This window comes from Lathamus discolor, chromosome 12 (genome assembly GCF_037157495.1).
Source record: "Lathamus discolor isolate bLatDis1 chromosome 12, bLatDis1.hap1, whole genome shotgun sequence".
NCBI lineage: Eukaryota > Metazoa > Chordata > Aves > Psittaciformes > Psittacidae > Lathamus > Lathamus discolor.
Genome location: NC_088895.1, coordinates 158973 through 186566, shown reverse-complemented (window position 1 = coordinate 186566; position 27594 = coordinate 158973). Strand labels below are relative to the sequence as shown.

Here is a 27594-nt window from a genome sequence, read left to right as displayed (position 1 = left end):
GGACAGTGACTGAGGCAGGAGCGGGAGCAGGCGACCGTACAGGCGGGACTCCGGGACACACTGGCGGTAACGGGCAGGCCACCAGCACCCTGCAGGGGCGGTGGCACTGACACGCGCTGCGGAGGGAGCGGCAGTTCAAGGCAGATTGGGGCGGGGCTAATGGGGGCGTGGCCTCGCGTGGAGAGGCGTGGCCAGACGGGGCGTGACTGGTCCGGAGACTCCCTCCCGGCGGGAAGAGCCGATGGGGGTGGTGCTGTAGGGAGCGCGGGCCGGGCGGGAGGGGGCCGTAGTGCGGTGCAGGGTTGTGCCGTTTCGGGCGCTCTTTGTTGTCTCTGCCGGTCCGCGGCGGCGGTGAGATGTCGCAGGAGAGCCTGCTCGGCATGGATGAGGGGGCGCTGCGGAAGCTGGTGAGTCCCAGCGGCTGCTGGGCCGGGGCACGGCGCGCGCTGCCCGCAGCCGTTGGTCGCTCTGCCTGCCCCGGCTGGGTGACCCGCCGTGGGGGATGGGCGGTCGCGCTGGCTCCCGTGGCTCAGCGGCAGCGTTGGGCCTGTCCGCGCCTCCGCGGGTGGTGGAGTTGCCGCTTTCTCTCAGCTGGGGGATCCCGGCCAGCAGCACCTGGGGGGAGCCCGAGCTGGGCTGGAGCCCTGGGCACCGGTGAGCTCCTAGCACAAGCCTAACCCTAACCCTGCCCTGGAGACTCCTGAGCCTCCGGCTCTGCAGCTCTGGCCGCGCTCGGCCCTTTGCTCGCACCCGCGCTCCGGCTGTACCGTCTGTCTGTTGGCTTCATCGCCTTGGCCGGCGGTTTCCTCCTGAGACGTCTCCTGCTGCCGGCTCCACTACCTGCTCACAACCCTCCCAGTGCCGTCTGTCCCGGGAATCTGCTCCTCTGGTGCCCGGGCCTGGCTTGGTGCCGGGAGGAGCTCCCCATGCCCTGTGTCCACATGGCTGGGCAGTGCCTCCTGTGCAGCCGCTGCTGCAGCAACGTCCGAGGCACTTCCCTTACTTCGGGAGCAAGGACTGGAGCTGATCTCTGGCCCCGCGGCTGCCGGAGCCAAGTGGGCTCGTAGTGGGATGAGCCCGAAGGTGGGACTCTGGGCGCTGGGCTCTGACCCGCTCAGCCAGGGCTGTTCTGGGAATCTCTTACAACGTGCTGCCCGCCTCGGGCAGCTCAGCCAGTCCCCTCCGGCCCCGCGGGCTCAGGGCCGGGGTCTTGCCAGGTATTCTGGGGGCTGATCCCGGGCCGGCTCTGAGGCAGCAGGAAGCTGAGTCAGCCGGGAAGGGGCGTCTGCGGGAACAGGGAAGGGTCCGGGTGCCGCGGGAACTGCGCTGGGCCCCGGGCGGGGGCAGCCGGATCCTCCTGATGAACCGTGCTCAGCCTGCCCTGGGCGACAAAGCGCAGCCCTACCCCTTGTTCCTGAGCTCGAGCCCACTGCCCTCCGTTGGGGCCAGCGTGGGGTCCTGGAGGAGCAGGGATGGGTGATCTGGGCTTTCTCCCCATACTACCAGTGCTCCGGCCCTGCCATGTACCAGCTGAGGTCTCTGATCTGAAATGAAGCCCCAGGAGTGGTGATGGGATGGGTGTCAGGTCTGTGGTGGCTGAGTTCTACCCAGCCTAAGGAGGTGGATTTTGTCTTTGACATGATGGGGCTTTGCATCCCCAGAGCACCCTGCTCAGGTTTCCCTGTGCCTGGGCTGGGGAAAGCCTGCTCCAAGCTGACGTGAAGTGGGGATGGAATTATTTTTCTTTCTGGTTAGGTTTTGGCTCTGATCAGCTGGAGGAGGATTAGTCCATATAAGGGAAAACTGCCTCTCCCACCGCTTCCTCCCTGCTCCTCTCCTCTCCCCTCCCAGCCCTCTGCTCCAGATTGCTTCCTCTCCTCCTGTCTCCCAGCAAGTGAGACTTTGGCAGCAGTGTATTACATCCCTGGAGTCCCTAGAAGAAGGAGGCTGGGGAATGCAAGCAGGCCGCTGCAGCCCTCGTACTTGGATTGTTTCTGTGCTGGGAGCTGCCCAGCTCTACCCCCATCTCCCTTCCATAGGCATCCATGCATTTCTCTCAGCAGCTGCCTGCTGGTATGCCAGTCAAGGGGGGAAGCCAGTTGGGATGAACCTATGATGCAGCACGAAAGTGACCAAGGCCTTGAGGAACCTAGAGAAAGAACTGCAGGGGATGTGGTGGGTGCTGCTTCAGGGTGGCTTTTAGCTGGGTGTCTGGAAGGAGGGAGTTATTTGAGTGCTGGGTGCTGTGCTGAGCTCCAGGCTGTGGTCTGCTGGCCCAGCGCTGAGGAATGCTTCCCTCACCCTGTCCTTCCAGATCTCAGCCTGATTAATTAGACAGGCAGGATGCAAATCCCCTTGCAGGCAGAGGCAGGACAGAATGGAGAAAAGTTGTGGCCATAATGTCCCCTTCCTAAAAGCCAGTGGCCTTTAGGAAAGGTTTCAGTGGCCACGAGGGGTGTTGTGTCCCTGCCACGTACCCATTGCCTGTCTGTCCTTCCTGCTCTCCTCTGCCTGGGAGGCAGCTACACTCCATGGCTCCTTCCAAAGGTGACAGCAAAGCTTGGGGCTGCAGGAGGTGCTTGAGATCCTATCCCCTGAACAGTTTCCTTGTGGCTGGGCTCCAGCCTCCCAGGTGCTCTGTACTGAGCTGCTCTGGGGAGCCGGGTGGATGCAGGGCTACTCCCTGAGGAGCTGCTTACTGTGCTGGGACTCTCAACACTGCCGTGCTTGGGTATCATCAGGAAGGCAGCTCAAGAGTGCATTGCCAGCACCCTTTTTACAAAGCTGCTTTGTGTGTGTGCCGAGGTGGGCGTTTGCTCATAACCATTAATTTGTTGCTGGCTGGGCAGGGCTGGTGAGGCCCTGGCATGTACCAATCCCTGGGCCTGCCTGTGCTGGCAGGGAAGGGCCCCTCAGCCCTTTCCCATCCTTGGCTCCAGCTGTGGTTTCCACCACATTCCTCCTTGCTGCTGGCTATGGAACCTCAAAAGCCACTCATTTGCCTCATCCCAGCTCCATGCTGACGTGGGCTGGAGACAGGTCTATTTCTCCTGTCCTGCCACTGTTTTTCCTGCGAGAATCCTTCCAGGACCCAGGTGCAGGTCAGAAGCCAGCTGGAGCCTCTCAGGCAGAGCTGACCGTGAAGCTAGCAGGCAGGTGTCACACAGCACACAGGTGCCAGAATGCTCCCTGCTCTGGGGGGCATGGGACTTGTGTTCTATTACATCCTCCCATTCCAGCACTCCTAGCTCCTGCAGCTACTCCTGTTTCTCCCTATCACCCTGACCCAGCTGCTGAGGCAGAGCCATACACAGCCAGCACCTTAGCTAGGGAATGACCAGGGGCTTGGCTTCTTGGTATGTGGTAAAGGAGTTTTTCTGTCCTCAAGGCCTTTGCATGGTTGCAGCAAGCTATGCTTGCCACCGGCCCAGCACCTCCAGCCCCTTGGTTTGGCCTGGACTATACTCCATCACTCCCCCAGCCCATTGCTGCCACCTTGTGAACAGCAGAGCTGGGCTTCCTGGCTTCAGCTGGAGCTGCAGGGGGAATGGCATCTTGATGCCTTTGTCCCTGCAAACAGTCTGCCTGCAGCAGCATCCCCAAGGCCAGGAAGGGCAGGCATAGACAGGAAATGGGAGGCCCTGTAGACTGAGAGGCTGGTTTCCTCCGTGACATTCCCGTGTCCTGGCAGCACAGTGGCTCCTGCTCTTCCCAGCCACTTCCCTGCCCTTGCACCACCAGAGGTGCCAGCTCCAGATGAGAGCATGAAGTGCTGCAGGCTCCAGCCCAGAAGCGGATAATCTGGCTGCTATGGGATTCAACAAGCAGCTGCAGTGTGCTGGGAGGCAGCGTGGCAGGGGCTGCCAGAGTGGGAGGGAGCACCCTGGCTTCAAGTGACTGTTGCCAGGGTTAGGTGCATCTTCAGCACCAGGCTGGCTGAGGGGAGATGCCCTGGAGGTGACAGTCCAAACTGCGAAGCATCCTGCTGTAGTCTTCGCAGCTGGGGAAGGATAATGCTCCTGGCTGGGCCTCAAGACTGGTAGGGGCTGGAAGAACACAGTTTTGGCTACCACTGTGGTGGTACGTGACAGCTCCATACCTGCTGGTTTCACTGGGACGGAAATATCCTCCCCTGGTCCCCAGACCCCAAAGAAGGAGCGTGAATGGCTATGGCTTTGCTGGGGCCTCTCTGCAGGGGGGTTTCTGTGTGTGGGCAGTAGTTTGGGGGCCTCAGCACTGCTCTGACTGGGTCTGGCTGAGGGACCAGTGCTGATTCCTGCTGCAGCACAACCTGAAGAGCTTGGATTCATGGCCTGGCATTGGCCTGTGGAAGAGGAAGGAAGGCGACTGATGCTCTTGTCCTGTGGTGCAGCCATGGCTGCTCCCAGCATGCCAGGGCTTGACCCCAGCAGCAGCTGCTGTGGGTCACAGAGTTTATTTTGAATGAGCTCTGAGGGAAATTGCCTCCTGGTTTCTTGGCACCGGCTCAGTCCTGATGTCTCACAGCAGGACAGTGGGAGGACAGTGGGCCTGTGCCTGCCCTGGTTGGCCTTTCCTTGTGGATCCAGTCTTCCACCCCCATTTCAGCATGGCCTCCCTCAAAGCACTTGGGCCAGTGGCAGGACTGGGGCTCTGGGTGCCCCTGCCAAGTCCTGGTGAGTGGTCTTTGGTGGCCTAAGGAGCATGCATAAGATTTTCATGGAAGGGGTGTGGTGAGGTTGAGGCTATGCTTACCACGTACAAAGGACTGGACTTTGATTTGGGACAGATTCTGCTCACAGGTTTGGCTCCAAGAGCTGCCTGCCATCCCCTAGTGAGGGTAGGGGAGAGGGCTGTAGGGGGATCGGGGAAACCCCTCCTCTGTACGGTGCCAAGACATCCCCAACCAGCATCTTGTGAGGGCCACGGGAGTGGGAGCGGAACAGACTGCTGTGTGTTCCCCCTACTGCTGGAGGGGCTGGCATGGATAGGAGTGCTCGTCCCTGTGCTGGTGGCATGTGGGGTAGGGCTGCACAGAACCCACCCTCGGAGGCTGTGTGGACTACCAGTGGGCATCTACACCACATGCCCCGTCTCCTTGCCCCTAACATGCCCACCTGGAAGCCCCTCCTTGCCACAGTCGGTCCCAGCATCCTGCCCCACTTCCCCTGGGGCCAAATAGTGCCAGCAGCACATGTGTGGGCCCAGCCAGACAGATGGCCCCATTGTATGGATGCGGCAGCGTGGGTGGCACCATGGCTGAGCCAGGGCGGCGAGAGCCAGTGCTGAGCCTGGACCTGTCACACCCAGCTGGAGGCAACGCTGGACCTGGCTGAGCGGCGCCGCATCCGCTCAGCCATCAGGGAACTGCAGCGGCAGGAGCTGGAGCACGACGAAGAGGCTCTGGCATCGAAGCGCTTCCGCCCAGAGCGTGGCAGCCACCAGCAGGACAACAAGGAGAACTGGCCACGGTGAGTCTGGACTGGGACCAGGCTCCCACTCGCCTCCTGCCTCTGTCCCAGAGGATGGTGGCTTCAGTGTCCAGTGACACTGTGGTTTGGACAGATTAGGATGGGCATTAGGGTGGGAGCAGCCGGTGTTAAGTGGCTTGGCGTGTCAGGGGGGCACTGCCTCAGTTTGCTGGCTGCCTGTGAGGGGGCTTACTTCGAACATGCACAGCTGCTCCCACCAGTCACTGTTATTCCACACAGGTCCCGGCACCTGGAGGAGGAGCAGCAGGCAGCCCTGGCCACCTTGTCCCGGCAGCTTGAAGCCATCACCAATGTGGAAGAGCTGACAAAACTGGTGAGTGTCTGTGTGTCGGGGGCATCCGTGTGCCAGGGCTGTCCATGTGTGTGCTGGGGCTGACCCTACTTCTCTCCCATGTCTTTCCCTCCTGCAGTTGCGGGCAGCAGGTGAGTACGAGGAGCGCAAGCTGATCCGAGCTGCTATCCGTAAGCTACGGGCTGAGGAGATCGAAGGTGAGGCATCATCCCCATGTCATGGAGCCTCTACCTTGGAAAGCCCATGACATGGACAGCTCCTTCCTAAACACTGCCTTTGCTGCTACCCAGCTGCAACCCTGGCTGGGAAAGCACAGAGCACCCAGAGGGTCGGCAGTGAGTCCTGCACTGTGCCTGGGGATGTGAAAAGCAGTCGGAGGGATGATGCTGAAACAGCAGCCCTGGCTGGGAGGGAGAAGAGCAGCCAGAGGGGTGACATCGAGCTGCCAGCCCTGGCAGGGTGCGGGGAGAGCTGTGGTGAGGCCAGTGCCGAGCCCTTGGACACAGCCAGGAGCAGGGAGAGCAGCCAGCAGGATGATGCAGAGCCACCAGCGCTGGCCAGGCCGGAGGAGAGTGCCCATGGAGGGGCTGCAGAGCAGCCCACTGCCCAAGAGCCCAGCAGCTCAGCGGTGAGTGAGCATGGTGCTGCTGGGGAAGCAGGACCACTGAAGACCTGCCTGCCCATCCCTTGGGTTCCTATGTCAGCCTGCCTGGGACACAAGCTGCTGGGCATGCTGGGTTCACCCACCCAGGAATACTGGGGCAGGTGGAGTCTCTGGGGGTATGGGGACACGGGTGGGCTGTGCTATGTCAGTGTGCCCCCAGCAGTGGTGAGCTGGTGATAGGGTGCCCCTGGGCTCCTCCCTGAGGATGCAGCCTGGGTACAAGTGCTGCAGGCAAGAGGTCTGGGGACCCATACTCTGCCTGGTGCACTGCTCGTCCTGCCTGCATGAGTTTTCTGGCACAGGCAGAAGCCTTGATCCCCCAGCACCCTTCCATATGGGTTTTTCCTACTGGCCGTTGTTGGGCTGGGGCTCACCAGCCATTGTGGAGCTCTCTGTATGGGGGAGGGATGAGCTGGTAGGCAGGACTGGAAGTAATGGGTGCAGCCTGTGTTTTCTGCATGGTGGCGGTGACCCTTCAGGGGTCTGCGGGTCTCATGGCAGTAGGAAGCCTCTGCAGAGACGTCATGCGGTGTTGCGCTTTAGGGGAGAGGGTGGTGAAGGGAGAAACAGTGTATGTAACCACATTCAAGTGGGAAGCCATGGGTCCCTGCACCTGCCTCCGTTGAGCCCAGCTTCCTGCTCTGCCTGCCATGCGTCCGTGGGACAAGGCTGCATGGGGGATGTGGGCCTGTGCCACCTTTCAGCACTGTCTGCCTTGCCATCCAGATGTGCTGGCATGCTGTCCCCAGGTCTGGCTGTGCTGGGACACCTCCTGAGCAGCCAGCATGGTTGTCCCTCTGGCTGGCTGATTACTCCAAACCTGAGGCCGTTTCCCTGCGGTGGCACCTGTGTTGGGGTTGTGGTTTCCCTGTGCCCCCTCAGGGTATGGGTTCCTCTCCACCACCCCCTCCCTGGAGCCCACAAGGATCCCAGAAGCTCTGCCACGGGCAGGACTGGCACCCTATGCCCTGGCTCTGCTCAGGCGTATGTCAGGGACACCCTTGTAAACCTGTGTGTGGTCCTGCACTAAGAGCATCCTGTCGTTTGCCAGCGCTGCCAGTGCCGCAGGCAGAGACAGGGTGATGTAAAACTGCGTGCTCCCTGTCGCACAGAGTGTGGGCTGAGGGCAGGAAGGGACAGGGGGTACTGGGCAGGGGCTGTCCTTTCTTTCCCACCTCCTGGCATCCATGCTGGACAAGACTGGTGTAGTTCTGGCAGGAGCCACAGGGGGACGCAAGAGCCAGCTCCTTGCTCCATGCCCTGGTGCTCATCAGCCCCACACAGAGGAGTGCTAGGAGCCCCAGGGTGTGCAGGGTTTGGGCCCCCACCTTTGGTAGGCACAGCATCCACTTCCCTACCTGGTGGAGGCAGAAGGGCGTGGGGACGCTTGCCTTCCTGCCAGCCTCCTGCAGTGACCCCTGTGCAGGAGATGGCTTGTCCATCCCTGGCAGCACCCAGGCCCCTGCCTGCACAGCATGGGAAGAGGCCACAGCCTGTGGCAGGGATAGGATAGGATGATCTGGTCAGAGTGGAGTGGGGCTGGCCCTGCTCTCAGCCTCTGCTCTCCCCAGGCCCGTGAGCAAGATGACATGGTGAACCAGGAATGCATCCCAGCTGGGATGCGGGAGCTACGCAGCTGGCAGGCAGGAGACTCTCAGAAACCCAGCACCCAGGGTGAGTTCCCATGAATGCTGGTGGCAAAACCCCATCTGTGTGCATGTCCAGGGCCAGAGCAACACCAGGATGAGCCGTGGGCAGGGGTGGGAGGATGGAGAGGGTGGCGCATCATCTCCCAAAGGTGCAGGCCGGGAAGCCAGGTCATAGAATCATAGAATAGTCAGGGTTGGAAAGAACCTCAAGATCATCCAGTTCTAAACCCCCTGCTGTGGGCAGGGACACCTCACACTAAACCATCCCACACAAGGCTTCATCCAACCTGGCCCTGAACACTGCCAGGGATGGAGCACTCACAACCTCCCTGGGCAACCCATTCCAGTGTCTCACCACCCTAACAGGAAAGAATTTCCTCGTTATATCCAATCTAAACTTCCCCTGTTTAAGTTTAAACCCATTACCCCTTGTACTGTCACTACAGTCCCTGACGAAGAGTCCCTCCCCAGCATCCCTATAGGCCCCCTTCAGATACTGGTAGGCTGCTATTAGGTCCCCATGCAGCCTTCTCTTCTCCAGGCTGAACAGCCCCAACTTCTTCAGCCTATCTTCATATGGGAGGTGCTCCAGTCCCCTGATCATCCTTGTGGCCCTCCTCTGGTCTCTGGTGTAGCTGAAGGAGCAGGAATGCTCTGCAGGTAGTGGCAGGCTTCCCCTCATGCACAGCCTCTTCTGTATCCCACAGCTGCAGTTTCGGGGACCCTCGTGCTCCTGGAGCTGCAGCTGGCCCCAGAGCCTGTTCCACAGATCAAAGATGCTGGCAAGGACCTGAAGCGGGGTCAGCTGTGCTCCCCAGGCACTGCCCAACCCAATGGGCACCAGGCAGCCTGGAAGGACGGGAGCCCAGGCAGCCCTGCCACTACCCAGGAGCCCAGTGAGCAGCAAAGCCACCAGGTGGAGCAGCTCCCCCCCAGCCAGCCCAGTGCTGGCAGTCAGGTACAGACACGGCAGCACGGGCTGGGGCCACCACTGCCAGGGACCAGCAGTCCTGTGGGTGAAGGCTTGATGATGTATGCTGACTGCTCTGCCTGTTTCTCTCCCTGCAGCTTGGTACCGTGGTGCATGGCCATGTGCCAGGGCCAGCTGGGAGGTGCAGGGAGCAGTCATCGGGTAAGTGCAGTCCCATGGGGAAGGGAGAACTGGGGTTCTGCCCTAAGTCCTGCAGCTAGGCAGTGCTTTGCCCCCCTGCCCTGCAGCACATGTATCCCAATGGAGCCAGGAAGGGTGTCAGCCCTGGGAATGTGACTTAAGTCCATGCAGTCTGGGTCAGGAATGTGAGGGCAGTATGTGGCCCAACAAAGAGCAATCTGCAGCCAGGGGTCGTTTATCCCCCAGCTTGCAGTGGCAGTGCCTGCACCAGCATGGTGCTGGACGGGCTGTTTGCTGGATGGGTTGTTTACCTGTCCGCCAGCTCCAGGCCAGGCGGCAGCAGGGCCATGAAAGGGAATCTGTGCTGGCAGCAAACTCCAGCGTTTTGCATTCTTTGACCCAATAAGGCCAGGAGCCATGCCCTGACAATCCTCCCCCCCCCCCCCCCAAGCCTGCACTCACTGGTCCAGCCAACACCCAGCACCATCTGGGTCCTCCCCACAGCCTTGACAGGTCATGGGGCCAGCAGCTTTCCCTCTCCCTACTGCTGGGAAAACTCCCCCGAGCTGTGCCTGGACGAAACAGGAAAAAAAACCAGAAAGCAGCTCTCTGCCCCCAAGGATCAGGGTCCAGTCATCCTCCTCAGAGTCACCCTTGCAGGCAGAGTTCCTATTCCTCCAAGAAGCCGCAAGGAGCTGCTGGCTCCTGGGAAGGCAAAACCCTGGGGTGATGCTGGGGGTGGTGGGCTGCAGTGTGGCACTGCCCTGGGGTGGAGGGAAGCCTGCAGGACCTGACACAGACATCCTTTGCCTCACTAGGGGCTCAAACCTGGGTGCTGGGGGAAGGCTGAGTCCCTGCCTATGCAGGACTTTGGCATCAGTGACTCTGATCACAGGCCAGAGTGCTGCCTGTTCAGTGCCTACCTGTACCCCGGGGGCTTCCTCAGTGGGTACTGGGATACCACCTACTCCTACTCTCCAGAAGTGATGGCTGGGCTGGCTATGCTGTGCCAGTGCCTGGTGGGTGCAGGGGTGATTGCAGTGTTTTGGCAAAGGCTCCAGGTACCACTCCTCCCTTGATAGGGTGTGGGTATCCCAGTTTCTGGATTGCCCTGCTCCACAGTGTGGCTTGGTTCTGCAGCACACAGCCAGCTGCCTGGGGTGCACAGCAGCCTGTGAGTGCTGCCAGAGTTCGGCACTATGCTCCAGAGAGTGCGGGGTGACAGGGAGGGATCCACAGGGTGCTGCACTTGGCAGAGGGATAGGCAGGGATGGCAAGAGGACCCTGTCCTGTGTTCACCCTCTGCTCCCCTTGTCCTGAATCTTGCATATCTGGCTTGTCCCTTCCAAAGTGGCAGTGCCAACCCAGGATGTGGCAGGGACCCCAGCTCGGCTGAACACTCACCAGTGGGAGCAAACATCCTCCTCCCTGCGCCTGCCTGGCCGCACGGGTAAGCTCCTACAGCAGCTGCCTCTGCTTTGCTTCGCAGTTGTGGGAGGTCCATCGTGGAGCCTGGGCAGGCATAGAGCTTCATGGTGTCAGGATGCTGGATGACTGTTCTCGTGCTTTCCTGCTCCCTGCCCAGCATTTATTCCTCCCCACCCATGTGCGCAAGCAGCCAGGCCCCAGCAGAAGTGGGGGTGGATGGGGACAGGATGACACAGAAGCTTCAGGGGGCTGCAACCACCCCAGGGGGGCAGCATCCGAAAGTGTTGCATGTGTGGTGGGGTCTCTGGAGGGCAGCATGCACTGTGTGCTTCGTGCGTGGCAGGGCACCGGAGGGGGGTGGTGGGGCACCCCAGGGCAAGGGGTACGCATGTTTCCTGGAGGGTGCCCCAGGCAGCTTACGTGCATGGTGTCGAAGAGTGCATCACGGGTGGTGGAGACACCCGTGCGTTGCTGCACGCCCGGTGACCCCCCGCTCCCATCCCTGCAGAGCCAACCCCCCCCGCGCCGCCGCTGCAGGCTGCCTCCGTGCGGGAGCGCGCCCAGCGCTTCATCCCCGCCAGCGCGGGGCCGGCCCCCAGCGCCGCCGTAGCGGCGGGGGGAGCGGGGGGACGGGCCAGGCCCGGCCAATGGCAGCAGGGGCCCCGCACGGCCACGCCAGGGCCCTCTCAAAACGCGCGGGGCTGCGGCGGAGGAGGTGCAGAGCAGTGCCCGGCCTCGGTCACCACCGGTCCCAGCCCCGGCCTCGACGGCATGAAGACCTACTTCACTATCGAGATCAAGGATGGGCGTGTGCAGCCCCTCACACCCCGCGTCCTGGCCACTCCTGGCAGCCAGCGGGCAGGTGGGCATCGTGCAGGAAGCTGGGTGACAAGGGCAGGGGCAGCCATCAGGGATGGGGTGAGGATGATGGGTAGCACAGATGTGTGGCATCCGTCAGAAGACTGTGGAAGATGGGTGGCAGGGGCAGAGGGCACCTGTGGTGAAGATGGGATGGGAAAACTGGTACCGTAAGGATGATGGGCCTAAGTATGCATCACTCAGGGAGGTGGGACTGGGAGAGGTGGGCACCGATCGGGCATCATGGGGGCAATGAGCACCAGCAGGCAGGTGGGTGTTGGCAGGGCCATGAGCACCATGGGAGAGTGTTCCTGACATCATGATGTGCACAGCTGGGCAGTGCAGATAATAAACGGATGCAAGTGGGCAGATGGGCACTGACAGGGTGGTGGGCACCAGTGAGCAGGTGGAAAACAGTATGCAGGTGGGCAGGAGTGGGTAGTGATGGACTAGCTAGGGATCACTGAAAAACAGCAGCAACAGTGGCATTTGGGTGCTGGTGACTGAGCATGAGCACTGCCAGAAGAGCAGAGGCTGTGGCACAAGTGTGCTTGACAGCCTGCACCCCTTGGCAGGGATGCTCAGCCTGCTCATGTTATCTCAGTACTGGGCAGCCATCTGGCCTTGCAAGTCGCCATCCCCACCGTGCTGCACTGTTCATGCCCTGCCCCTGATCCAGCCCTGCCGGGTTGTAGACGTGACTGGCTCAGAATTATCCTGGGGCAGTCCCTCACACTGGGGTGTCTTGGCTCCAGATGGCATGTTGCTGAAAGTGCCCTCCCTTGGGGAGGGGGATGAGCCAGGGTGTTGAGGGGGTTCTGGCTGCCCCATCCCTTGGCTGTGCCCAGAGCCCTTCCCCTTTGGCAGAGCTCAGTGCCATCATTGAGGCAGGATGCGTGCAGCAGGCCAGCAGTCCAGCTGGAGCCACTTCTCGGATACGGGGCTGAGCCTGCCAAGCTGGGGCAAACCCCATGTGCCTGTTGCTCCCCTTGCAGAGGTGACCCTGGGGCTGCGGAGCACCCCCATCCGCATCACCACCATCCCCAGCAGTGTCAGCAGTATCTGCAACGTCAGCAGCAATGTCACCAAGGTGAGTGCCCAGAAGGGCTCAGTGCCATGGGGCCATGTCCCACTTGGGCATGACCTGGGGGCTCCTGGGCTGGGGTGGGGAACAATGACCAGGGCAGGTGGGTTGGTGCTGGCAGCGCAGTCTGCAGCCTCTGGCTGTTTCTTTGGGTGGGATTTTTTGGAGGGGGTGGAAGTGGGGTTTTGTGTAGGTTGGGGTTTTGCTATTTGTTTTTTCTTTCTTTGTTTTAAACAAAGAGATGCTGGGAATCTGTGGATGCCCAGCCCCCGGCATTGGAGCCCCCTGCATGCTGGACTGTGCCACTGTGTGTACAAACACTTGAGGGTGTGGGGGAGGTCGGATGGGGGCCTTTTGTGGGTCTCCTTCCATTTGAAACACCTTTTACGGTGCAGGAGCTCAGGGAAAAGCCCATCACAACCCTTCCTTCTTGTCTTCCCTCTGGAAAATGGACTTTGGCTGTGAAGCCTTCCCAAGGGTATCTGATCGACCCTGGAGCTGCAGGCTGGGGTCCTGCCTTCTCCAACTTGGCAATCCCAACAGTGGAGCAGCAGCCCTGGCCTGGGAGGGATTCTTGGGTGCGACTGGAAAAAACAAACCAACCCTCTTCTGTATTTGGGGCACAGCAGGATGTGGCCTCTTCCCATGTACTGGGAGGGGGGAGCCGGGTGCACACTGGAGGCAGCCCTGCACACACAGCCCTTCAAGTGCTTTTATCTGCTCCTGCCCATCTAGGGTAATGCGAGGCACTCGTGCACGCAGCCTTGGCAGGAGCTGGGATGTCAAGTGCAGCACTACCTTGCTGCTGGCCCTGTGAGCACCCAGCTCAGCTGGCTCCTTCTGCAGGCACAGCACTGCTGGTGGCCATGGCACAACTGGCTCACCCTGTGAAGCAGGCAGTGCCTGTAACCTGGCAGGGCTGCTGTCTTGTACTGCCTGCATGAGCCAGTGGGTCCTGCTGCCTGCAGGATGGGTGGCTGCCTGTGCTAATGCGCTTGGACAGGCTTGGCCTGAGCAGCCCGTCACTTCTCATTAAGGTATTAGCTGTGCTACCCAGTGGGGTGGGGGCTTTGGGACCCATTGGCTGCTCAGCAGGAGACACGGCCTACAGGTGTGCTCCCAGTGGGCAGGGAGGTGGAGGCAGCAGCCACAGCGGTGCTGGCAGCCCTGCCAGGTAGGGTTTTGGTGGAGGGGACTGGTGGGCTGTGGGGATTTGGGGACAGTGCTGCTGCAGCATGTCCATTCGCTGGTGGGGTCCTCCTGGGGTGTTCATCAGGCAGCACAGGAGATGGAAGTCCCCAGACATCACAGTTGGTAGCCAAGGCCGTCACCAGTGCTAGCCTGGGACTGGAGATACTGTTCTGTGGGTGATGCTGGCCAGGAGTAGGAGGGCACCCAGGCAGAAGGGTGCATGGGTGGTCCACGGCCCTGGAGTGCACCTAACGGAATGATGGTCTGGGGTTGACCCTGCCTGGGGGCTCTGCCCCACTTGTTGTGCCCCACAGCCCCCCACCCCTGGCTGGTGTCAAGGGCCCTGGCAGCTGCCCCAGGTGGAGTGCACTTGTCAAATTCCCTCTTGCCAAACCACCTGGTCTCAGGGCTGGAAGCATGTCCAAGTGCTGGCACCTGCCTCAGCACCCCTGCGCGGGACCCCCTGGGTGCCGTGATAAGAATAGCCCAGCAGGCACGGAGCTGTGCCGGGCCAGCCTCCAGCTGGGGGGGAGCGCCTGGCGCCCCTATAAAGGGCAGAGGACAGCTGAGCACCAGCACTGCTACCATGCTGGGGGTCAGCCTGGAGGGGCTGGTGCAGGCTGGAGCGGCTGAGCTGGCTGAGCTGCGGCAGGAGCTGGGAGCTTTCCGGGGAGTGGTGGAGGGGCAGCTGGAGCAGGCGCTGCAGCGGGTGCAGCCACTGGTGCTGGCGCTGCAGTCACTGGAGGAAGAGCACTGGGAGCTGTGGGCAGAGCTGGCGCGCCTGGCTTGCCGCCTCGACCTGCTGGTGCTGTGGCTGGGGCCACAGGATTCCCCTGGGGAGGACCTCAGCATGCTCTTTCTGGAAGCACAGGACCCTTGTACCCACTTTGAGGGCACCGAGGAGCGCAGCGGCCCCGTGGCCCATCCGCCCACTTTCTCCAGCACGCGCCAGCAATCAGCCCTGCATCTCTCCCGGAGCAACAGTGGTGTGAGTGCGGGCAGTCCTGCCCCATGGCAGTGCCTAGTGGTGGGGTGGGGAGTGGCATCAGCCCACAGGGCTTCCGGCAGCCCTGTGGGTGCACGGAGTCAAAGCAGCACTCCTGGCACAAGGTGGGACCGTGGCTGTGGTGCACAGGCAATGTAATGTCACTGGGACCTGCCACCATTTGGGCTCGCTGCTGTGGGGGACAAATGGCATCTGCCTGCTCTGCATTGTCAGCGTTCCGGCCAGGCTGCAGGCAGCTGTCTTGCTCTGTCCCACACAGCAATGGCGGGGCACAAGTGGTGGCATGGGTGCGTGTAGCCAGTGTCACTTCCCACTAGTGGCTTTGACATGGGCTGGGTGCCAGACGGGGGCAGCAGGATGCAGGATGGGGCAAGGTGAGTGCTGGGGCTGCTTCAGCCCCCCATGCTGGCATCTCCTCTCTGCAGCCTCTATGCCCTATTCTGGGCCTGGCCTGCTGCCTGCCACACATTGCTAGGGGGTCGTGCTGAAAGGGACTTGGCGTTCTGGCTTTGCTCTGGTGGGGGCCAGGCTGTCCTAGATTCTAGGCAGGAATGCGGGGGAGGCTCTTGATCTTCTGCAAAAGCTTTTCTGTCTGCTAAGTCCTTTAATTCCCTGGAAATCCCTTGTGCTGCTAATGGCCCACACTGGCCTTGCCAGCACCTTGCCTGCACCAGGCACTGCCCAGCCTGGAGCACCCAGGCAGTCCCTGTCGGCTGGAGGGCCCTGGCAGCCTGTGGTGATGGAGCACGGTGAATATTTGGAGACGTCTTGGCAGCCAGATTGGGCCCTCGCAGACTAGGGGGTGCTGCAGTCAGCAGTGTTGTGCTCTCCTGCCTGCCTTGGTCACCGCAGGCTGCTGCGGCATCCCACCAGCTGTGAGCTCGTACGCCGCATGTGGCATGTCTTCTCCAGTGTCCCCACTGCCCTTGGCACTGGGCGAGTGTCAGGGTGATGAGGGACTTGGACCCTGAGCAGCAGGGAGTGGGGGTGACCGAGCTTGCGGGGGTTCAGTTGCACAGTGCTGTCCTTGCAGATGGAACCAGAGATGGTAGAGCAGCCCCAGGCACCAAGGCTGGAGTCAGAGCTGCCCAATGGCATGGAGAAGGCCCAAGTGAGGGAGCTGGAGAGAAGAAGCAAACTGAACGTTGAGGAACTGAACAGGATTGAGGATGAGGATGTTCTGGATAAGATGGTACCTCTGCCACCACTGGGCTCCTGGGGAAGGTGGGGAGACCCTGAACTGGTGGCAGAGAGGTGATGCTGACCTCCACCTCCTTTGCAGCTGGATCAGACAACAGACTTTGAGGAGCGGCGACTGATCCGAAATGCCATGCGGGAGCTGCGCCAGCGCAAGCGAGGTACATGGGGATGGTGATTCCCACAGGGGTTGGTGGCGTTGCTGGTGAAGCTGGCGGGACCCTGGTGCAGGGCTGTCTGGCTGTGGTGAAGCAGGAGAGAATGTTTGGTCTTATGCTGCTCCCCTGGCTGAGCTAGGCTGAGGACATTGTCCTTCCCATAAGCCAGTTCTGGACCAGCAATGGCCAGCAGGACCCCTGGTGTGTGGTGGGACAGTGCCCAGTGCTCCTGCCTCTCGTGGCTGATGCCATCTCCCACCTGCATTTGCAGACCAGCGAGAGAAGGAGCGGGACCAGCGGCTGCAGGAGACTAGGAGCCAGGCTATGGCAGGGAGGGCTGGGCACACCACAGAGACCACCACCACGCAGAGCACCCAGTCAGCCGATGGCTCGGCACGCAGCACCGTTACGAAGACCGAGCGGCTCGTCCAGTCTAGTACGGGCTGGGGGAGCGTGGGGGTCACCCAGCACAGCCAGCGCTGTGTGCCAGCCCCTTGGGGACTTGTGCAGTGTCTAGTGCTCTGCCATCACAGCTCCTGTGTGCCACTCCCACTGCTTGTCCTGGGTCTGCCTTGACTGCACTGGGAGCAGGACTATGGGTCAGGGCTGAGTTTTACTGCATCTCCTCTGGCTTGCTCTGGCTGCCTGGGGATCTTTAAGGAATCTGCTCTGGTGACTTCCTATCCAATCCTCCAGCCCGTCAGCATGGTAGGGGCCTTGTCTGCATCTCAGACCTGTTTTCTGGACCCTGTACATCTACTCTCACAGTCCCTGAGTGGCTCAAGCCAACAGTTGCTGCAGGGCTTTGCCTGTGGGGGCATATGCCATCAGTGCTTCCTTTACTTGCCCTGGCCATGGCTTTGCCCCCTGAGACTTCTCCCTGTTGCACTACATGGATGCCAGGGTGCTTGGCAGCAGTGGGTGTCTGTAGGTGCCACTGCACCTGGCCCCAGCTGGTTCACCATTGCATTGTTCTCTTGCAGGCGATGGTACCAAGACCTCCCGTACCACAACCATGGAGTCGAGTTACGTGAAGAGATCGGATAGTAAGAACTTTTGCTGCCCTTTCCCTGCAGCATCCTCTGGGTATAACCATGGGTGCTACTGCTGTCAAGCCATTCCTGCCTGTGGTGCATGCAGAGCTTCTCTTGGCTCTTGCCCAAGGCCTCTCTCTTTCTGCAGATGGCAACAGCACATTCGTTCAAACCAAGTCATCCTACAGCTCCTCTTCCAAGAAGACTGGCAGGTGAGTGGTAGTGTCTCAGCCCCAAGTGGACCCTGTCAACAGTCTGCTTGTACAAACCCTATCTGTCAAGCTTGCAGTGTCCCTGTGCTGGGGTGCCCCCAAAGCTTCCTGGTCCTTGGGGCATGCTTGCTTCCTCCAGTGGTCCCCATGGGTCCATGTACATGGAGATGCGTCTGCCAGCTGTGGACCTTGAGCCACCCCTCTTCCTTCCCAGGGATGTGGAGGCCTTCAAAGCACCAGGGCTGGGAATGGGCTGGGGCCACCATTTACCCTTTCCCAGGCTGCCCGTGGCCCCCTTATCTTTGCGTCTATCTCTTCCCCAGCATCTTTGACCGTGAAGATGAGAGTGCCTCCAGGCAGAGCAGCCTGGCTGCGCTGGAGCGGCGCCAGGCTGAGAAGAAGAAGGAGCTGATGAAAGCTCAGAGTCTGCCCAAGACATCAGCCTCACAGGCTCGCAAGGCCATGATGGAGAAGCTGCAGAAGGAGGGTGGGAGGTGAGGCTGGGCAGGGGACAGGCTGGCCAGGATGGTGGGCACTGTGTGGTTAACACTCCGCATCTTCTACCACAGCTCACCAAACCCCATAGCGGGACGCACTGCGGTGCAGCGCTCCTCCAGCTTTGGCGTACCGAATGCTAACAGCATCAAGCAGATGTTGCTGGACTGGTGCAGAGCCAAGACCCGGGGCTATGAGGTGAGTACCACCTCCTCTCCCCATCTCCAGGGCTAGTCACTCTGCCCCTCAGTAACCCTCCTGCCCTCACAGCACGTGGACATCCAGAACTTCTCATCCAGCTGGAGTGATGGCATGGCCTTCTGTGCCTTGGTGCACAACTTCTTCCCTGAGGCATTTGACTACAGTCAGCTGACACCCCAGAACCGTCGCCACAACTTTGAGGTGGCCTTCTCCTCTGCAGAGTATGTAGCTTGTGTGCCACCATGGGGGCTTGGGGTGGCTCAGGCAGCGCTCCTGCTCGCTGCCCAGGGCGAGGGGGCACGTGGACAGGCGTGATGGTGCTTGAGGTGGGTGCCCATTAGCATTGCTCCCCCTTGTTCTGCAACAAGGTTTGGACACCGAGGGAAAAGTAGTGTCAGTACAGCCCAGTCTGGCATGGTGAGAGTGGCTGTGGGAGAGAACACCCAAAAGCAGGGCAGCAGTCCCCCCAGCCCACCCAACCACAGGCAGTACATCCCATCCCAGGGTGCTGAGTGTAGGACCTCAGCCCCTGGGGAGTGGAAAACAGGGTTTGTCCATACTAGGTGCCTCCTTTCACAGTCATCGGGGCTCAAAACACTGTTGCAGCTTCTCCAGTCTCTTCCCTTCCACTTTTGCTTCTGGTTTTCCTGGGTGCTGAGAGATGGGAGCTCGTCCAGCTGAAGGGCTGGCAGTCAGCCCCTCTCTCCTTCCTTCTGTCTCTCTCCCACCCACTTCTCCACTCCAGCACCCTGCCCAGAGGCAGGGCCAGGCAGGTGGGGGTCCCATCCTGGCCAGTGCCTGGCGTTGTGGTGTGAGCTGGGAGGGACCTCCTGTGAGCTCCTTGGGTGCCATGATGCCATTCGGGGGAGTGAGAAGAGGGCCAGGTGCCTGACTCTTAGTGCTCCTGGTAATAGACTTTTTGTCTTAATCGGGGAACCAGTGCGTAGACTTGAGAGAGCCATCGATTGCTCCAGCCTGGAAGCCAGGTGGCCTCTCATCCTTCCTCCTCCTCCAGCTCTTGTGAGCATCTTCTCCCGAGCTTCCTGCACCAGGGCTGTGCTGCGCGGTTCCAAGTGGAGCTGGACAGGAGGGCTGGCCTTGCCCCCCCATCCTCCCAGTGGATGACTATATAGAGGCTATATAGAGTGCCACTCTGCTCTGGAACCCGCTCCCCGAGCACCTGGCGCACCAGAACACCTCACTCCTCCTTCTTCTCCATCTGTCTTTATCTCTGGACCTCACGCCTCTCCACGCCACTCACCTGCCTTCCCCATCCCTTGCTTGTGCCACCCCCCCCCCCCAAATCTCACTGAATGGCCTTGGAGCAGCGGTGCCTGGAGCCCTCCTGCCTCTGCACTGTGCACCCCCAGAGCATGTGGGAGCAGAGCAGCATCTGCCCGGGGGAGGGATGGGAACTGCATTGATCTGTGTCTCTTGTTTTCTCTCTTCCTCCCTCCCCTCCCCGACTGGGCTGCGGTCACTGGCTTGCCCCTCTCTCTCCCTGCCCCCAGGAAGCACGCGGACTGTCCACAGTTGCTGGACGTGGAGGACATGGTCCGGATGCGCGAGCCAGATTGGAAGTGTGTGTACACATACATTCAGGAATTCTATCGCTGCCTGGTCCAGAAGGGGCTGGTAAAAACCAAAAAGTCGTAGCCCATTTCCACCCCCCCCGGGAGCGATGGTGAGAACCTTCCCCTCCACATACCTGCCTGCGCCCACTGCCATGGCTTGGCCCAGGGAGTGGCCACCAGGGCTGGGGAACAGGCTGGGGGCTGACCATGGGCAAGGGGCAAGTCCTGGCAGTGTTGGCCAGCAGAGCTAAACTCTGGCCAGGAGAGAGGGATGGAGGCTGCTGGCTGGCCTCTAGCCCTACAATACAGCACCCATGGGAACTGGGGAGGGGAAAGGGTGATGGGAACACACATGGGACAGAACATGACACGTGTCACCCTCGGGGCCTGTTGGGTCTCCAGCCATGGGGAGGGTGCTAGTGGGAACAGAGCTGCTGTAGACTCAACCAGGTTGGAAAAGACCTTTAAGATCATCGAGTCCAACCTTTACCCCAGTGCTGCCAAGGCCACCACTAAATATCATTAAGGGCCTCGTCTACATGGTTTATGAACACTGCCAGGGATGGTGCCTCTAGCACTGCCCTGGGCAGCCTGTTCCAATGCCTGACCACCCTCTTGGGGAAGAAATTGTTCCTAATATCCAGTCTAAACTGCCCCTGACTCTAACCATGACTCTTCCCTCCCCACTGGCCAAGCCTGATGCAGGGCATTAGCTGTTGGGGATGCCGGGCCGGGTGCTCTGCATCAATGGTGCCTGGTGTGGGAGACCCCCACCAAGGTGCCCCAGCATTGCTGCTACCACATGCTGACTCCTTCCACCCGCCCAGGATGTGCAGGGACTGCCCCATGGGTGCAGGGCCAGGCATGGGCCATGATGCCCGGCCTGCACACTGCTGCTTGCTCATATATGGGCAAGAGTGGGAAGCCTGGAAAGTGTGACTCAAAGCGTGGGTCCTGCCTCGTCTTGCAGTGTTTGTGCCTGTTCAGGGGCATCCCAGCTGTGCTGGAGCAGCTGCTCCCCTGGGCTGTGTGCAGCACTGGCGCACCACATCCCAAACAATGGCTTTATAAGGGCAGAGCTGTGCTCCTTGCACTGCGGTTGCTTTGCTGTCGCCCCTGAGCCAGGGCTGGAGGTAGGGGGGGCCACTGGAGCTTAGGTGGGGGCTTTTCCAAGGCCCTGTGCACGCAACCCCATACGTTCTCCCCTGAGACCACATCAGGAGGTAGGACCAGTGCTAGCCAAGCTGTGGGCTTGGAGCCCATCAACTCCAGCACAACAGAGGTCCTGTGGGAAAGCTGGGGCAGTGGGGCACAGCAGCAGGGTCCTAGTAGAGCCCTGGGCTGGGGACTGTCCTTGGCCTTGGTGCTCCCCAGGGTGCTGGCACCATCTGGGGCTCCCTCCTCAGCTGTGCCTGCTGGATTATTTTGTGCTGAGGGACTGAGGATTCCACCAGGTGGTACAGTAGCCTGGGTAGGGGGGTGGTGGTGGGTGGCAGTGTGGGGTTTAGAGCCCAGTACCCCCACTGGAGGGTGGTCCCAGGGCCAGACCAACTGAGCTAGCCTTAGCAGCAGTAGGTGCTCCCCCTTTGCACAAAGCAGCCACCAGCATAGCCTCTGCCATGGGCACCCCTGGCTATGTCAGCTGTTTGCAGTAGCAGCACATTGGGGTGCTCCAGTAGCCTGTGCCCAGGTAGGTGCTGGTGCCTGCCCAGCTGCCTGGTCAGAGGTGCAGGGCCGCGGTGGTGGCAGCAGTGACGGGGTTGCTGCTTTGCCCACACAGCAGAAAGGAGAAAACAGAGGTGGCCAGTTCCCCTCTGGGCCGGGCCATGCCGTGCCTGCCTGTTCATCATGACTACCCCAGCTATACTGGCAGCCCATGGTGGTGAGGCAGGAAGAGTGAGGGCAGGATTATCATCTGACTGATGGACTGTGGCAGAGCTTGGAGGCTGTGGGGACTGGGAGGCAGCTATAGATGCTCTGCACAGACCGATGCTGTGGGGATTGGGAGGCAGCTATAGATGCTCTGCACAGACTGATGCTCTGCACAGACCCCAGCACTGCACAGGAATCTGGCCTGCGAAGTGGTAGACAGAGCAGTGCTGAGCTGGTTGAAGCTGGGCAGTACCCATCCCACTGGTGGTGGTGTTCTGTGCCTGGGATAGGCAGCCCCTCAGGCTCCAGTCCAGGATGGGGGAGGGACCAAGCTGGTAGAGCTGAAACAATGGAGGAGAGCAAGGCCAGGGCTTGGAGGAGCAATGGGCAGCATGTGATGAAACTCCATCCTGCTTTCCCTGGACCAGCCAGTGGGATTTTGGGTGGGGGGCAGCACAGACAAGCAGGTAGGTCTCTTCTTACAACGCACCAGTATCAGCTGGAGGAGGAAGAGGGTGGGCACAGACTGAGCAGGGGGTGACCATCAGCAGCAAGAGCCAGGGCAGAGGGCACCAGGAGTGCAAGGGGTGCAGGCAAGCACACAGGCAGTCCCTCTTGTTTTTTAAAATGCCAGGTGCAGCAGAAGTGTGGGTACAGAGGGGTGGACAGGAGCTGAGTGGGGCTGAGGGCAGCAGTGCCCAGCACCAGCAGCCCCTGGGGTGTGGGTCACCTGTTCCAGGCCCTGCTGTGGGGCAGCCCACCCAGAGCCATGCTGAGTGCTGCACTTCCACAGGACACTGGTGGACTGCGTGCCCCTGGTGGATGTGGAAGACATGATGATCATGGGGAAGAAGCCGGATGCTAAGTGTGTCTTCACCTATGTGCAGTCCCTCTACAACCACCTGCGTCGCCACGAGTTGCGCATGCGGCAGAAAGAGTGCTAGAGCCTGTCCTGCCTGACACCCCCTGCTCTCAAGGATCTGCCTGCCCCAGGAAGGCCTGTGGGGGGGAGGGGCTCTGCCACAGGGCACCCCTATGCCTCTGCCTTGCCAGAGCCCCCTCTGCCCTGTGCAGCTGTGTGCTGACCATGTGGGCAGGGCAAGGCAGGCACTGCCAGGATGCTCTGCAGCTTGGCTTGCTTCCCACACACCAGTGTGTTAAGTTATTTGTTCTCAAGGAATTGTTTGTCCTGTGGGCAGCACCCCTGGGGCCTCCAGGGAGGCTCAGGCACTCCTGCACCCTCAGGCTTGGGGCTGGCAGTGATCAGTGGCTGCACGGCCTGACCTCGGTGTATCCTGCAGACAGCGCAGCTGAGAGTGGTTCTCCTTGGCCCCCTGTGAGGAAGTTCCTCTGTCCACCATAGGCCCTGCCTGGTGCCACCTTGCTGTGGCCAGCTCCATGGCCCTGTGCTGAAACCCTGCTTCCCACCATGCACGTGCACCCTGGGATGCTTCTACACTGGGGGGCTGCAGTACCCATGTGCTGGGGCGTGGGCAGGGGGGTTGAGGGGTCCCAGGGGAGCAAGCAGCCCAAGGAGCAAGCCAGAACAGCAGCCCTTGCTTTCCTCCCCAGCTCAGGGCACCATGTGCTCAGCACTGCTCGCCCTTCCATCACTGTCTCTACACCTGTGTTGACACCTTCCAAAACCAGCCAGGCAATAAAGGTTTATTCTATAGGATGACACCTCTTCCTCGGGTCCTTGTTAGCAGCCACACTGCTGTTTCGTGCCACCACGAAACTGCTGCCTGCTGCAGCAGCCTGCTGCAACAGAACTCTTTGCCCGTGGGGCCCCTGTTCACCTAGCCCAGGGAGCACATGCTACCCCTCCTGCTCAGGGATGATGCCCAGAGCCCAGTGACACCATCAGCATCCCACCCTGACCAAGAGCTGCTGGTTTCCAGCACTGCAGGATCCACTCATGGGCTTGTACCTGTTCCCCTGTGCTGCATGAAAACAGCTCATCCCAAGCCCCATCCATACATCACACTGAGGAGGGAGTGGCACAGCAACAGCAAGGCTATTCCACTGGATGGTTTGTTGGTTTGTCAGCTTGCCAGCGGCAAACTGCTCTGACACTGCTGCCCCCTCCTTCCTCCAGGGCACCCAGCTCCTGGCACCTAGTACAGAGCACTGCAAGATGCACCCCACTGAGCCCTCCCTAGAAAGATGACACAGTGCAGGCAATTGTACACAAAGGCTTTACTGGGGGCTCTATACAAGACAGCCTTGCTGGGACATAAAGCCATAACCTCACTGGGGACAGCTTTCCACCTCCAGGACTCAGCACATCGACCCTCAGCACCTGGGACTTTCTGCTGAGGGTTTCATTCTGTCCCACGCAGGTAGGATATCGCTGCCCAACACCAGGAGTCAGCTAAACCTCATGGCACTGAGAGGGCCTGTCTGGGAATGCTGGGCTGCAGGGGAAGGAGGGCAGCAACAGGTACACAGGACCCCTGAGAGAGCCACAGTGCCCATGAAACCCCTGATTAAGGCTGGGGCAGCCAGCCCAGGGAGTCCTTGGCGCAGAGGCTACACAGCACCAAGTAACAACAGGAGCACCTCTGCCACCCTGCAGAACCATCCCTAGCTGCAGTGATGTCCTTATACCTGCACACTGGGGACTGGCTGCAGGAACTTCTCCCAGCTGCAGCACCCTTCACTAGAGGTCTGGGTGTTCGCCCTCATTGTGCTTGAGTGGGGCCTTGCCATCAGCAGTGGGAGCTGGGGGAGGTGGTAGTGTGGGCAGAGGCCTGGCAGGTGCAAACCGAAACTCCTCAGGCACAGGGGCATCAGGTGTCTCCTTGCGGTAGAAGCCGAGCTCCTGCACCAGCTGATTGATCTCCTCCCGGGTCATGTCGCTTAGGGGGATTCTCTGCACACACGCAGGGGTTGCAGCCCAGTGCCTGTGGGGCACCATCCACCCAAACCCTGCTGTGGCAGCAAGTGTCACACTGCCCACTAACCTCCAGCTCTTTGTATCGGTGGCTGAGGAGCACAAGCTCAGGGTCAGCACCAGGCAGATGCTTCATCTCCAGGTTATGGCTGGATGGTATGTTAAGGAGCCAACAGTACTGGGCAGGTCCATGCAGCCCTCCTGCCCCCCCATCCCATCCTGCTTTCCATCACATCCTATTCCCTCACATCCCATCTTCCATTCCATCCCATCACATTCTCCACTGCATCCCACCCCATTCTGTCCCATTGTATCTCATCCCATTGCCTAACCATCCTGTCCCTCCACCCCTTATACAATCCCATCCTCCATCCCACCCCTTCCCACCCCTCATTCTGTCCTCCACTGCGTCCCATCCTGTCCTCCAGTCTGTCCCACTCAGTCTAGTCCTGTTCTATCCTTTACCCCCATCCCATCCCGTCCCACCCCACTCCATCCCATGGGAGCGCCCATGCCAGCAGAGGCCCGCTTCGGGCAGCAGCCGCACCGATCGCTGCTCGGCTCGGCTGGCGGGTACTAGAGGGGAATGTCCTGGGTGACGAACGCCTTCACCTGCGGGCACAGAGGGCGGCACGGCCCGGCTCAGCGGTGGGGCGGCTCTGGACCCCATCCCCATCCCCCAGCCCCGCCCGGCGGCACCTACCTCCCTCAGGCGATTCAGCCGTCACCCGCCGCAGGTCTGGAGAACGAGACACTCCGTAACCGCCGCCGGCGTCCCACGGTGTCCCCACACCCTCCGCCCAGCCCTGCGCTTACCTCCACCTTGCCCCGGGCCAAGTCCCGCAGCTCAGCCCCTCGGTGCCGGGGGGGTCCTGGGCCGAGCCCCGCCGCCAGCACCGACACCAGCAGCAGCCGCAGCGCCTGCAGCATCCTGCAGCGCCACGTCAAGGCCTCCGCGCGCACGGGGGGTCCCACCCTGACGGACTCGAGCACGCGCACGTCGAGTAGCCGCAGTACGACAACGCGCTGCACGGGCGGAGAGGAACTGCGCACCATGCATGCGCAGCGCGGATACTCGCGGGTACACACACCTTAAACACGTGGAAACGCTCCTCATCACCCCCTAAATACGCCCGAACACCTCCTAAACACCCACACTGTGCACACCCCTACCTCCTACACACACCCAACATCACAAACACACCCGCACCTTGGATGTGCACACTGCAGCCACACACCCATGTGCACACGTGCACATTGCACACCACAAAGGCACATCAAAAACTCTCGATGCACGCACAGCTGCACCCCAACACATAGAGTGCAAACACAGTATGCACATGCAGAAATTGCAGACACACAATGTGCAGCACAAAGGGGTGTGCATGCATGGCTGGCTGTGTATGCACACATACGCACAGCTGTGCACACACAGCTGGGAGCACACATGCACAGCTGCATGCACAGCTATGTACAGCTACACACAGTCCACCCACCAGCACATAGATGCAGCTGCACATGCAGCTGCAAACAGGCAGAAACACACCAGCACATGCAGTCACAAATGTAGCAGCATGTGCATGCACCCGAAGCTCTACACACACACCCAGCTGCATGCACACACACCTACTGTGGCTGCTTGAGGTTGGAGGCTGTTGGGGTCCAAGCCTCTGCTCAAGCAAGCCCACCCAAGGCTGGTTGCCCAAGGTCACTTGGGCAGTTGGGCAGTCACCAGTTGGCTGTTGAGTTTCTGCAGGGCAGTCACCAGTTGGCTGTTGAGTTTCTGCAGGGATGGAGACTGTACAGCTTGCCTCAGCAGCAGGTGCCAGGGCTTGGTCACCTCACAGGAAAAAAGTGTTTCCTGACCTGCAGAGGGAACCTCCTATGGTCTAGTTTGAAGCCAGTGCCTCTGGTCCTGCCACTGGGCACCACTGAGAAGAGCCAGGCTCCATCCTCTTGCCTTCAGGTATTTATGTAGATTGATGAGATTCCCTAGAGCTTTCTCTGCTCCAGGCCAGACGGTCTCAGGTCTCCCAGCCTCTCCTCATGTGATAACTGCTCCAGTTCATTATCTTTGAAGGCCTTCATTAGACTCCCTCCAGTATGCTCATGTATCTTGGACTTTCTCTTGGTCGCCCAGCAGTGGACTCGGCACTCCAGGGGTGGCTTCACCAGTGCCTCCTCAACCTCCCTTGACCTGCTGACAACACCCCTGATGCAGCCCAGGAAGCCATCATTCACCTTCTTTGCCTCAAGAACACACTGAACTCATTGTCAGTGTGGTCTCCACCACATAATCTTTCCAAAGCCTTTTCTGCAGAACTGGTTTCCAGGCAGGTGGCCCCCAGCATGTCCTGGTGCCTGGGGTTGTTCCTCCTCAGAGGCCCGACTTTGCACTCTCATTTGCTGAACTTCTTAAGGTTTCTGCCAGCCCATTTCTCCAGCTTGTCCAGGTCTCTCTGCATGGATGCATGATCCCCTCATTTATGAACCTCCCAGTCTGGTGTCATCTGCAGACTTGCTGAGGGTGCATTCTGTTCCACCATACAGGCTGGTAATGAAGATGTTTAACAGGACTGGACCCAGTACTGATCCCAGGGGTGCATTACTACTTAACTGGCCTCCAACTAGACCATGTGCTGCTGACCACCACCCTCTGCATCCAGCCACCAAGCCAGTTTTCAATCCACCTCAACCTTTGCTCATCCAGCCTGTACATCAACAGCTTCTCTAGGAAGATCTGATGGAAGATAGTGTCAAACACCTTCCTGAAGTCTGGGTAGACAATGTCCACTGCTTTCCCTTCATCTGCAGGGCCACTCACTTCATCACAGAAGGTGGGCAGGTTAGTCAAGCAGAACATCCCTTCAGTGAGGCCGTTCTGACTCCTCCAGGTGCCTGGAAGTGGTTCCCAGAACTTGCTGTTCCACCACCTTTCCAGAAATGGAGATGAGGCTGACTGGGCTCTAGTTCCCTTGTCCTTTTTTGTGCCCTTCCTGAAGACAGAAGTGACATTTGTTTTCCTCCAGCCCTATCCCAGTTGCCACAGTTGATCACAGGTTATTGAGAGTGGCCTCGCAATGACAGGAGCCAGTTCCCTCAGCACTCATGGGTCCATCCCACTAGGGCTCAGGGACATGTCCTCCAGCAATATCCTCTTCCACATGGTGCCCCGGTCTTTCCCAGGCTTTGTGGCTCCGG

General features: G+C 60.2%; 2 protein-coding genes across 8 annotated transcripts; one reads left to right on the top strand and one right to left on the bottom strand.

The window, feature by feature from the left end:
• Nucleotides 1-237: 237 nt before the first annotated feature.
• Nucleotides 238-23175, top strand: SMTN (smoothelin). Of its 6 annotated transcripts, XM_065692402.1 has the most exons (22): nucleotides 241-407; nucleotides 5290-5450; nucleotides 5691-5784; nucleotides 5882-5960; nucleotides 6054-6391; nucleotides 7999-8101; nucleotides 8784-9034; nucleotides 9145-9208; nucleotides 10539-10637; nucleotides 11124-11477; nucleotides 12469-12563; nucleotides 14620-14736; nucleotides 15788-15946; nucleotides 16037-16112; nucleotides 16381-16545; nucleotides 17093-17155; nucleotides 17292-17355; nucleotides 17679-17849; nucleotides 17925-18048; nucleotides 18121-18272; nucleotides 19563-19735; nucleotides 22291-22381. In XM_065692402.1, the coding sequence occupies exons 1-21, from the start codon at nucleotides 357-359 to the stop codon at nucleotides 19705-19707; spliced, it is 2925 nt and encodes a 974-aa protein (XP_065548474.1). In that variant the 5' UTR covers nucleotides 241-356; the 3' UTR covers nucleotides 19708-19735; nucleotides 22291-22381. The 6 variants fall into 6 exon arrangements, with proteins under 6 accessions (XP_065548477.1, XP_065548473.1, XP_065548478.1 ...); XM_065692401.1 differs by lacking the exon at nucleotides 19563-19735 and having other exon boundaries at nucleotides 240-407; nucleotides 22291-23175; XM_065692405.1 differs by lacking the exons at nucleotides 16381-16545; nucleotides 19563-19735 and having other exon boundaries at nucleotides 238-407; nucleotides 22291-23175.
• A 506-nt stretch (nucleotides 23176-23681) lies between these two features.
• On the bottom strand, nucleotides 23682-25801 carry SELENOM (selenoprotein M). Of its 2 annotated transcripts, XR_010615516.1 has the most exons (6): nucleotides 25210-25801; nucleotides 25097-25132; nucleotides 24971-25005; nucleotides 24464-24542; nucleotides 24108-24372; nucleotides 23682-23914 (listed from the first exon to the last, which is right to left on the bottom strand). XR_010615516.1 is itself a non-coding variant. In XM_065692409.1 (5 exons), exons 1-5 carry the CDS (start codon nucleotides 25447-25449, stop codon nucleotides 24160-24162), a joined length of 603 nt encoding a protein of 200 aa, XP_065548481.1. In that variant the 5' UTR covers nucleotides 25450-25798; the 3' UTR covers nucleotides 23682-24159. The 2 variants fall into 2 exon arrangements, 1 of the variants encoding a protein (XP_065548481.1); XM_065692409.1 differs by having other exon boundaries at nucleotides 23682-24372; nucleotides 25210-25798.
• Between the last annotated feature and the right edge of the window lie 1793 nt (nucleotides 25802-27594).

What these genes read in the sequence shown, in the direction of transcription:
- SMTN (XM_065692401.1), top strand. Translation starts at nt 357, where the DNA reads ATGTCGCAGGAGAGCCTGCTCGGCATGGATGAGGGGGCGCTGCGGAAG. An exon ending in TCTCCCGGAGCAACAGTGGT is followed by an intron (nt 14,737 to 15,787) that starts GTGAGTGCGGGC and finishes CTGTCCTTGCAG; the next exon opens with ATGGAACCAGAGATGGTAGA. An exon ending in CTGCAGAAGGAGGGTGGGAG is followed by an intron (nt 17,850 to 17,924) that starts GTGAGGCTGGGC and finishes CTTCTACCACAG; the next exon opens with CTCACCAAACCCCATAGCGG.